Here is a 12,254-nt window from a genome sequence, read left to right on the forward strand (position 1 = left end):
GCAACAAGAATCGTGACATGTTTTGGCTTTTCTAAATGATCAAGCATCATTACTTACCACTTAACACGTCTACCCGTTCACTCCTGATCATCAGACTAGGCGCCTGCACTCTACACAAGTAAACACCCATTTCTGATAGTGAACTGCGGTCTATTATGAGTTCACTAATATATGTCTGTCCGTTCGTTCGCCTCGTGATGGTGGCCCTATCCCTCCAGCGCAGGTCAGTGGTTTTCACGATGTTCCCCTCGAAGAACCAGTCGACCCCTAGGGGGTCGTCCGAAGGGGTGGTGAAGTTGCACACTAGTCGTATAGTCTCACCTTGATTTACGTACTTGGTCCCAGACAGCTGCAAGTCTGAAAGACGAAGTTAATCTTATTATCAACCATTTAAATCCCACGATATGTCTGGGGTTTTCTGAGAGATATATTAAAATATATTTCTAACTTGACAGTAAAAGAACATAATGCATTGCAACTTTATCTTTCTAAGTAAATAAAATTAAGACCTCATTGGTTATTTTCCTAAAGTATCCGTCCGTTTTCAGTCAATATCCATCTTATCAATATGCAACGTATATAATATACAACGGATAGTATTATCATTTTTTTGCCTTAAATATCATATATTCTGATGTTTCAGCTACCACAGCCGGGCCACAAGATCTGAAGTTCAGTTTTGCTGTAGGCATATTGTCAAAGCTGTCACAAGACATTAGTACTTTGAACTTTACCAAGTACCATAATGTGAATAAACACTATTTGATTAGCAAGAGTACAATAAATTTGATTTGCATCAAACAGTTTAAGAAATCTCTTATTTGGACAATTGACCACATTTATAAAAATGATATCGAAACACTTTCAAATCTACTTGATGAACCATGCAATTAAAAGATAAAGCCAATTGTTGTGTTAAAGTAAAAATATTATAACGAAACTTTTTGACAAACTCTAAGGGAGCTGATGAAACCAAGTTTGACCTTCATAATAATAAGACCATGTTTGATTATTTTGTTCATACTATCACTGCATGTCTTACAAAGTCAGACTAAACTATTAAAATGAATACTCTATGATGAGAAATATTTAAAATAATAATAAAATGCCACTATCAAATTAGCGTAAATGCTTGACAGCAATAAAATATAAAGCAATGATCCGAATGTGAACATAAGATAACAAACCTTCTGACACTATCTGTGGAACATCTGGAATACAAAGAAATAAGAGCAATGAATGGGTGATATCTAAAATGGTCGTATCTAAGGAAACCAACCACTGTTAATATATATTCTTCCAGCCAATAGAAGGCCCATTGGTAATTAGAAATTGTATGAGAGTAGACCGGAAAGTTCGTGCACACATTATTAACTCTTCTGTTGTGATTTATGTATTCATTATGGAAAATATTATGAAAGCTATGACATCTAAACATTTTATTCTGTCGCGTAATAATGCAACACGGCAAGTTTAACATCAACAATACACCACTGTGATGAGCAATTTAATGTGCAACATGACGTTAGATTACGTGAATTTACACTAATGTATTTTTTTTATAACTTGCAGCTATAGTTACTTCACAAATCCATGATGGTAAATTGATAACAGAAAAAAACTTGATTTTCCGAACAAAAACACTAATGTGAGCTCTCATCATTTATTAAAAAAAAAGTACATGTATTAGATTTCAGTTAGCTCATTACTTAACGCGACAGCTCTCGTTTTACTCATATTATTAATTCAAGTATTATTTGTTAAGCTAGCAAATAATAGATGGCTGTGAGATTGGTTAATTTATTTACTATAAAACTGTCATTTTAAGAAAATAGAACCCATTTCATTCAATCAATCCAAAAAATGGAAACATTCTATCCCATTCTAAGGTTTCCTCGTAACCAATCTTTCAAATTGTTTTATTGGTTTAATTGGTTATTTTAGTATTCTTTCCCATGCCAAGTTTGTCTTAACGGTTTTCAATGACATTGTCAATGGCGTAGGAAACATGTCAAGAGAAACCATTTATGCGTCGGAAAATGGTTTCCAAATTAAGGGTAATTTACTAAACACTAGATCGTTGTTGGACTTCTCTCTTAAACATCAGTCTGCATGTCAGGAGTCTTAGACTTACAGAAAAGCAGACACTATATAAGCCCGTATTTACAGAAGAAAGAAAAGGCAACAGTTACCTAGTACTTGCAGTGTTACGTAATGTGTGTAGAGCTTGGAGGCGGTGACCTGACACATGTACGTGCCCCCGTGCTCCGGCTGGGCGTCCTTGATGTACAGATCCCAGTGAGAGATCTAGGCGAGAAACACACATTTTTATACGAGACAACAGAAAACATGTCAAAAACAAAGCATGGTTCGCGAATATGATTTCGTTCTCTCAATCGAATGTATTGAACTATTATAAAACACAACCTCAAGAACTTTTAAAGTAGGTGGCAACATGTGAATCCGTAATGTATCAATATATTAATAATATGCCATTAAAATTAAAACTTTATTTAACAGATTGAGTAGCGTCGTCAAAACATCCCACTTATCAAGAACCGTTGTGTACGTACGTCCTCCTCCTCCGAGATGAGTTCCGCTTTGACACTAATGCGGTTCTCTTCCTGCTCGAAGGTCGTGCCACCTATCGTCAGGGGCACGTCGTTCAACAATTTCCGCCACACAACCTGCACGGGAAAACAATACATGCGGTTTAAGGCAGGAAAATGTATATACAAGTTGTATTGCTATCAAATAGGACCATAGAAGTTAGATTATAAGTATCTAACATGGCCGAGAGTGTAGGATTGGTTCATCCAAACCCGAGCGTAGGGTGTTTTGCGGAAACGAGTTTTACCGAGTTTCCGCAGAACACCCTGCGCGAGGGTTTGGATGAACCTATCTTACACGAGCGGCTAGGAAGATGCTTTTTCTCCTTCCTCAGTTAAACGAAATAAAGTAAAAATGTATTTTTTCATTGTACTTTTTTTGTGCGGAGTGAAAATAATTGCGTCTAAATATGTGATAAACTGTGGTTGTTATGGATATGCGCGCAGTGATTCAGATTATGTTAATTATCAAATTGTTCTTTAAAAAGTTCTGGACAGAGTGCAGCATTTTTTCTAGAATGGAGTTCGAAAAAAAAATATGGTGCAATTTTGAAGCGAGAAATAACTAATTAGGATTTAAAGCTGCACTCTCACAGATTGAACGTTTTGACAACTTTTTTACTTTTTGTCTTAGAACGAGCCAATATTTACAAAAATGCATGGAAACCAGTAATATAAGACTGCTGACAAAAATTAGATTGCAAATTTTTATATTTAAGTTCTGAAAATGATGTTTAATGCATTTTTCTTAAACCGCTGGAAACGGTTTAAGCCATAAAACATTATTTTTCGAACGGAAATATGAAAATCTGCGATCTGATCTTTTGTCAGCAGTCTTTTATCATTGGTTTGCAGATATTAACCCAAAAATTTGCTCTTTTCAAGACAAAATATAAAAAAGTGGTAAAAACGGTTTATCTGTAAGAGTGCAGCCTTAAAATGTTGCCACAAGACAATGTTTCGATGATGCTACAGACGACGACTTCAACAAGGGAGGTAATTGTGTGATAACAACTAAGAAGGAGTTCCATACCGGTATTTGGTTTAAACAATATTTATTTCGATATAATATTTACAATTAGTTTAGTTTAACAAATTTGACCATAATCAACGTTAACGAAGACCAAATATGTAATGCATATAAACAACGAATATGTTAATTATGCACAAAACATTACTGTAAACAGAATTGAGAAGAAAGCCTTAAGGCTTATACTATGTCTCGCTTCTGTAGGTCATTTACGCTGCTTAGGCTAGTGCGCAAGTTGCGGTGACTCGAATAAATATAATCTTATAGTCATATTATGTAAACTATGGTATGTAAAACAAGTTGTTTTAGTCTAAAATCATTTAGTCAGGAGGAGGAAAAGATATCGATAGAATAAAAGGAAGCTGAACGAGAGAGGTGGTACAGGCACTGGTCAGATCGGGATTGAGATAAGGTTTGTTATAATGTGTACTCAAAAACGTTTAGATTGGCGTATGTAGTTCTGGACGCTATCAAAGATAAGTTTGTTCTTTTGATATGAGGCTTCCTTCGACCCAAAGAGTAACAGCTGAAGAGACAATTGCCCAACGGTGGATAACTGAAAAATCAGATGATTTCTTTGGACGCCATATAATGGACAGGTGAAGAAAAAGTGAAAGGTGTCCTCAATTTCACCACATTGACAATTAGGACTGTTTACCATATTCTGTGAGAATAGATGTTCATTAAGATTGCTACAGTGCATACGTAACCTCGCGTGATTGACACAGGATTTGCGGTCACCTTCGTAGTAGAAGTCAGGAACTTGTTTTGTGTTCTTGTTAAGTTTGTATTTAAAAGAAGGTCCGGATACCGGTATTTGTTTTATTTTTGCCCGTTGGCAAGATAATAATTTATAGCATGGTCAAATGTTTGGATCTACTTATCTGAGGTGGGAGAAAAATAACTTATTTTTACAAATACAATTTAAACCCTATCAGTTTACCTTCTATGCGAAACTCTCACGGTGATATAACTAGATTTTGAATTCGGTACGTTTTTGCTTATTTATCTCTACTCGATTGTAAGAACTGCTAAATGCTGACATGGATTACTGTCGAATCCGCTTTATAGATGAGAGGCGGGCAGCTGTAACACTAAACCACTCTGAATTCATTCTCCTTATTTTTCTCTAATGCCGTTGAATATGAAACCTCTTTACGACCTCTTTGAGGACATCGGAACCTTGTTGGAGCACGAATAGACACTTGAGTGAAGTGCACAATGAGAAAACAGAGAAATCCGGATCAGTTCAGCCCAGTTACCTTTTTGGCGTAGTCAAATCGATCCGATGACAAACTCGGCCATTTTTGGTTTAGTTTAATATGATTTTTGTTCTCAGATTGAACATTTTTTCGAATATTACCGTTTAATCACAGACGCAAATTTCTTGCATACCGGACGTGTGTTTCCGGTCATGTGACCGGTGCTGGAAAAACTCATCTTACAACCCCCCCCATGTAAGATGAGTCACGCGCAACAACGCGCCACTTCTTATTTCTTTAATTGTATGGTTTATGAAAAGTATATTATGCAATTTCAATAATGCGGAATAAAAAATATAAGTATACAATCCTTTTAATTACAATTGAAAATGAATAATCGTAAAAGCGCGATTTTAAAGGAACTTTTTGACGTCGATAGTGATTTAAAATTACTGCGCTTGAAGACGTCAGTACACAACGTCGCACGCGCTTTTTGGTGAAATGTACAAAGTTGCGTTTTCTGCGTCAATTTATTTTATTTTGTTGACTTCGTGCGCTTTTTCATACCAGAATTGACACAATACATATTCACAATTTATTGATAAAACAACAGTAAGCCAAATTGGACCAGACCAAAATGGACAAGGCCGGAACATTGACCAAATACCGGTGATTGTAAAAATATCATCGTAAGCGTTGTAACTTTGGAGCAATCAATTAACATTCTTGGTTATTCAGAGAATTTTCAAACGTCTTGTTTCTTTTTACAGGTTTTTGTAAGAATCTTGTAATTTACTACAACGACTGTTATTCGTGTTAATGCTTTATTTTCTAAACATACTTCCACTCTTTTCATCAGGAGATTTTTGCTTCACGTTTATGTTTTTTCCAACTTTCTATCCAAAGGAAACTTGGGTTAACACACTAATGAATCGTTCGCCGGTGATATATCTTAAACGCTCCATTTGTGAAGCGATATCGAGTCTTGAGCTGGGGGAAATGGGGGGTAGTGAGGGTTGAAGATGCAGTGTCTGTAAACAAATGGACTGGAAACGGCTATATAAATCTTTTTGTTGCGTCGAGTTTTTTTGCAGATGTCGTTTAGTAGGTTTTGTAACACCCATAAATAAATGGTGTTTACATTTATTTAAAACTCAAAGGTCTTGTCGAAATTGTTTTAGAATCCCTAAAGGAACGCACTACATTAAGTTCAAACGAACCTCAAATATATTGGCATATTTAAAGAAAAACTTACATCATTGACTGTCCCTGTTTTCGTGAAATAAGTCTTTGATCAGGTGATTTATGGCTGAACTCAACTAGCGAGCCTGCTGTGACTTTTAATTGCATTACTGGCTTCAAACTAGCATGTGTCTATTATGTGTCTCTTTTAACGTTCATTTTGTTACCAGTATGTAGGTCATTCCTGTGATGAAGAGGCTGAATGGACACTTTAAATGCTATAACAGTGCACACTGCTCCGCAGCTCGATTAAAGTTAAATGTGTCACTCATCACAAGTATGCTGATGTTTTACGATAGACTTTTGCCAGAATACTAAGAATTGCATAGAAATCGTGTGAATATGACTCATCTAGAACGCTAACTACTATCAAGTCATGTCGTAAATAAATATACATTAACGTGTTTTTGTATTCGTTTATCGTGAACTCCAAGAAAAGAATATATCTACTTACTACTTTTGGTCCTAGGTCTTTGATATGACATTTCAGCACAGCTAATTCTCCCCTGTGAACCGTGACGTTTTTCGGCGTCGCCAGGAACGTGGGCTGGAGCTTCTGGCGGCGAGGAAACGATTCGTTGTAGACTGAAAAGAGAAATTGAGTATACGTTAATATGTATTTGCGAAAAGCACACTGCTGCCAATATTCAAAACTGAAAAGCCTATCGGTATACATATCTTCTTACTATTGGGAAAATTTCTTTTTTTGCAAACTAGGAGAAACATATGAATACAGTTTATCTTATGTGTCATTTTTATAGAACAACATTTCCCATGGAAGTATTCAGTTTTTTTCATCATCCCAGTCAAAGCGCATAGTGCTTGTTACAATTCACGTTTCGATTTCTTTCAAGTATCGTAGATCTTCGTCACCAGAAGCAGATATTGGAGAACCCAAACACTTAGTTTCTAAAACTGAAAGAAGACCTTCAGAGAAGTGAAATCAGTTAAAGAAAACGATCTCAGACTGACTTTGATTAATTGACGCTGCATCGTTTTAGACACTCCTATTTATTTTTCCTCTTTACAACCCATGGGGTTGTGATCAGTTTTGATTGGGGCGGTTTATGAACAAAATAATAAATATTACTGAATGAAACTGACGGTGTTCATTGCAATTAAATGTCAAACAAAATCAGTAAAACAACTGTTAAACAATACAACACAGTCACATTTTATGAAACAAATAGGGTTCAGCTCCACAAATAACGATGCCTTTTGCAAACATAAATATTGGGTACACTGATTAAGTTTCCTGCGAATTCCGCGATAATTTATTTGCAATCACAATTTGTTAATTACCAATAACATAAGATTAGCACGTGCTTTTCCACTGGAAATACATTGATTGCATGTTAACGGGTCTGTATATTTTCAGCCTATCAATGTCATAACAAATCACTGCCGAAGAATGTGCGTATATGATTGAGTTCATCAGTGGGGGAATGTTCAGATTCTGGCGTTATGTTTACACTTTGCATCATGTAATACAACTCAGGTATTGCAAAAACGGTAACTGACGACTGAATTCATAACATTTTACATAAAAGATTGGAATTGCAATAGCAGCCCAGTGGTAATCGTAAACGTGGGAACTATTTACAAAAAAACAACTAAATTCTTTCGACTTGCTGGTACCATACGTACAAAGGTAGTTGTTGTTAACTGTTTGTATTTAACACACCACAACTATTACACATACGAAACACATTCCAGTGGACAAACGCACAAAACTCATTCTTATAGCACTAATGTCAAAATTTATACGCAAACCTCATAGCCGTAGCATCGATATTGCAACACAGATTTGATCATTCCTGAGGCACCAATATCTCCTCAAAAACAAACCATTCCGTAGCACCGATACTGTTAAAACCCATTCAAGCAGCACCGAAATCACAAACCACACAACACCCATTCCCGTAGCATCGAAATCACAACACACCCAATACTCATTTCCGTAGCACCAAAACCACAATCCACACAACACCCATTCCCGTAGCACCCCAATCACAACACCCATTCCCGTAGCACCGAATCGCAATTCACACAACACCCATTCCCGTAGCACCGAATTCACAACCCACGCATAATTCATTTCTTTAGCACCGAAATCACAACCCACACAACACCCATTCACGTAGCACCGAAACCACAACCCAAACAAAATATTTTCCGTAGCACCAGTATCACAACACATACAACCATTCCCGTAGCACCGATGCCACAACACACATTCCCGTAGCACTGATACCACAACACGCATAACCGTAGCACCGATACCACAACCCACACAACACTTATTCCCTTAGCACCAAAATCACAACCTACACAACACCCATTCCTGTAGCACCGATACAACAACACATGACACCGATTTCCGCAGCATCGATATCACAACACAAACAAAACCATTGCTGTACCACCGATACCACAAACCCACACACCACTTGTACCCGTAGCTTTGATACCATAACATACAAAAGACTAAATCCCGTTTCACCGGTATGATACAGCACATACAAAACCAATTCCAGTTGCAACGATACGACAATACACAAAACCAAATCCCGTAGCACCGATACCAAATACAAACACAACACCCATTCCCGTAGCAGCGAGACAAAAACACAAACACAACACCCATTTCCGTAGCACCGATACCAAATACAAACACAACACCCATTCCCGTAGCAGCGAGACAAAAACACAAACACAACACCTATTTCCGTAGCACCGATAGAAAAACACAAACACTACACCCATTTCCGTAGCACCGATAGAAAAACACAAACACAACACCCATTTCCGTAGCACCGATAGAAAAACACAAACACAACACCCATTTCCGTAGCACCGATAGAAAAACACAAACACAACACCCATTTCCGTAGCACCGATAGAAAAACACAAACACAACACCCATTTCCGTATAACCGATAGAAAAACACAAACACAACACCCATTTCCGTAGCACCGATAGAAAAACACAAACACAACACCCATTTCCGTAGCACCGATAGAAAAACACAAACACAACACCCATTCCCGTATAACCGATAGAAAAACACAAACACAACACCCATTCCCGTATAACCGATAGAAAAACACAAATAAAACACCCATTCCCGTATAACCGATAGAAAAACACAAATAAAACACCCATTCCCGTATAACCGATAGAAAAACACAAATAAAACACCCAATGATCTGTCAAGACGGATAAGGCATCTTGATGAAGAGAAAAAATACCATAGCAGACTTGCGGCATCAAAATATAAATAAAAGCCCCTATCTTTAGGCTGTCAGGGGTCCCTAATGTGCACCAAATTGCGAATGTTATGTCATCGAAGCTGTCAATTCCTAGCATAATTGAAGCCAACAGAACTCGCTTGGAACAATTGTTTTTATAACTGGCTCATGGACTTTGTCACCGACTAACCCATTATTATGTTTAATACCTCGGTCGATGAAGCAATTGCGCATAATAATAACAGGTTCAGATGTATCGTTATGAATGATTGATATAATACAAGAGAGCTTGACGTTCAGCAGTTGTTATGTTGTTGTTGTTTTTGGTATTGACGATATTCTCTTTTTGCAGTAAAAACATTCTATTGAAAAGTGGATGTACGATTTAGAAAAATGAAGTATTACTCATTTGAAAGCAGAATTGCAAGTTAAACACGTCCAATGGCTCTCGCGAGCACTCTTGTACAGCATTCGTTTGGACATGAAATTACCCTAACCCGTTTGCTCTAGCACTTCATCACAAATATTTCCTATGTATGTAGAGAAATGTCAAAAACAGTAACAGCAGTCTTTGGTCGATTAACTTATTGCTTGTTTAACCTGCGTGAGTTTTTCTGGATGTTTTTGAAAACGAAAAATAAAATAAATCTCGATGCACTTTCAATTTGCCATTTATTCTACATAACTTCACTGCTTTAATAGCTCAAGATGTTTCTTAGTTAACATGCCATATCTAGTTCTTGAGATATGATTCCATGTTTTATAGTTGATATATTGCCCTTTGATGTGAAACAACGCATGGATGGCCTACACAATTTTCGTCTTCAAAAACCTGCGTGATCTGGACTTAAATAGATGCTTCCGGTGGTTGCTTTGTTTTATTCATGAAAGTGTAATTTAACAGAGTGGAATTATAGCCATGCGGCAAACACGTTATCTCGCCATCAAACACAATGTTCCCCTAGCACGCCACAGATGGATATATTACTAGATGGTCAATAATGTATAGACAACCACAATTATCTGACAGTCCATGAATGTGTATTATCGTCTTGTTTTAAAGCACATTTCGTCACCTTAATGCTAGAAATCCATAACTGCTTTTATTTCCATTGAATTCTTGCACTAGGAGGACAATTTGTTGTATAAAGTCTTTGAATAAACAAGTAGGACGTCGGTAAAACAGGATTTAACTCCATTATATAGGTATTGTTAAATTTATCTCATGTACAACTTTCATGGGTAGGATTTTCTCCATTTGGAATTAACAATCAAATTTTTTGTACTAAAACATCATTCCTAAATATTAATCAAAAACGATATGTCTAATAAGGTAAAAATCATGTTTTATCCCAACCCTGATTGTTTTCAAACATTATAAACCGAATGTAAATAATTTATATATGAGACCGTCCTCAACCGGTGTATAGGCATGTGTTTACTACCGCTCGGGTTGTCCGCACAGCATAGTCAACATTAACTCGATAAGATAATTCTGAAGGTTTCTAGCGGAAATAATCTGTAGGTGTTTATGACATATCAAGGAGTATAAATTCTATAGATGCCGAGGTCAGTCTTGTCATAACAGTTGATGCAAATGTAGGCAATACTTCATACGCCTACAAAACGCGCAATGCTTTAACGATCTGTCAATCAAGTTACGAAACACTAAAACTTTAAGACGGAATACTATCAATCTATAATGTTTGCGTTTTGTATTTATTTAAGGAAGGAATTGCGGGGCTGATGTCATTATCGGGGTATGAACTCAATTGGGTTGGTCAATGTGTGTGGAGTCCGAAGGACTCAACGCGTACTTCGACCAACCCAATTGCGTTCATATCCACGATAATGACATCAACCCCGCAATTCATTCCTTATATTTACACCAAAAGTTCATTATTTCATTCAAGAATTGTTAAAAAATACTTCATTTCATTTAAGAAAACCTTTCAGTAACCCGTTCCTACCCATTCGGTATATAGAACGACCCGACTATAACCGGAAACATTTTTTTTTCAAATGACGTCACAATAACGCGGGAAAAGATCAACCACTTGAAATCACTTTAAAACGTAAAATTGAAACACTTCTGGTACCAATATATTTAAAATATAATAAACTTACACTTTTAAAAATGTTGATCTATATTTTACGGCCCCTGCAGACACAATACAACCAATAACAAGATCAATAGCTTTCATGTATATTGTTATGCAATGAATTACGATCCGAACATATCCGAAGATGTTGCGTTCATTGATAGATGAACGCAATTGCCGAAAGGCAGTTCATTTAAGGAATGAAAGTTGAGGTGTAAATATTGTATATTTGACGTCGTGTTTGAAAACAACAACTTATGCAAAGACATTTCAAAGAAAATGTTTTATTGAACATCTAATGGTTAACGCATTAATTCTGCATTTTCTTGAATTGTTTCAATACATCACTGACACGCAAGATGCTTCTTATACGTTTTTTGACATGATTGATTAAGACATATCATGAGGGTAAAATGGCAGACAGTGATTATAGAAGCAAAACGCATTTGTATGTCAATAATTTGTGCAAATGTCAAGTTTATGTAAGAATTATCTTAGCACTTTTAAGGTTTTGGGTCAATTCCTTTTAATTCAGTTTGTGCGTAGAGTACTTGGATGCGTAACACTTAAACGTTTAATAAAGTCAATTGAAAATACTGTTCTGCCGGACAACTATAATTAACGCTACTTAGCATTATTAGCGTCATTGCCGAAGCAAATGACGTTCATTCTTACAGTCTTGTATCACAATTTTGCCCGAACTAGTTCTCGATAGTCCTTGTCGTCCAAAAATGCTTGAAGAGTATGAAAATGAAAAAGAGTCCTAACGCAAGAGTACTTGGATGATAAATTAACTAAATATTACTAGTTACAATTT

The 12,254-nt window shown here is 36.5% G+C and overlaps 1 protein-coding gene across 1 annotated transcript in view; it reads right to left on the minus strand.

Annotated features, from left to right (window-relative positions):
- LOC128228347 (uncharacterized) overlaps positions 1–12,254 on the minus strand; it is a 64,296-nt gene that overhangs the window by 15,735 nt on the left and 36,307 nt on the right. Inside the window, exons 3-7 of the mRNA XM_052939608.1 lie at positions 6,538–6,668; positions 2,574–2,687; positions 2,193–2,307; positions 1,188–1,211; positions 58–357 (exon numbers count right to left, since the gene is read on the minus strand). Coding sequence (XP_052795568.1) covers positions 58–357; positions 1,188–1,211; positions 2,193–2,307; positions 2,574–2,687; positions 6,538–6,668 — 684 coding nt within the window. The remainder of the gene's footprint in view (positions 1–57; positions 358–1,187; positions 1,212–2,192; positions 2,308–2,573; positions 2,688–6,537; positions 6,669–12,254) is intronic.

Source organism: Mya arenaria, chromosome 3 (assembly GCF_026914265.1).
Source record: "Mya arenaria isolate MELC-2E11 chromosome 3, ASM2691426v1".
Taxonomy (NCBI): Eukaryota; Metazoa; Mollusca; class Bivalvia; order Myida; family Myidae; genus Mya; species Mya arenaria.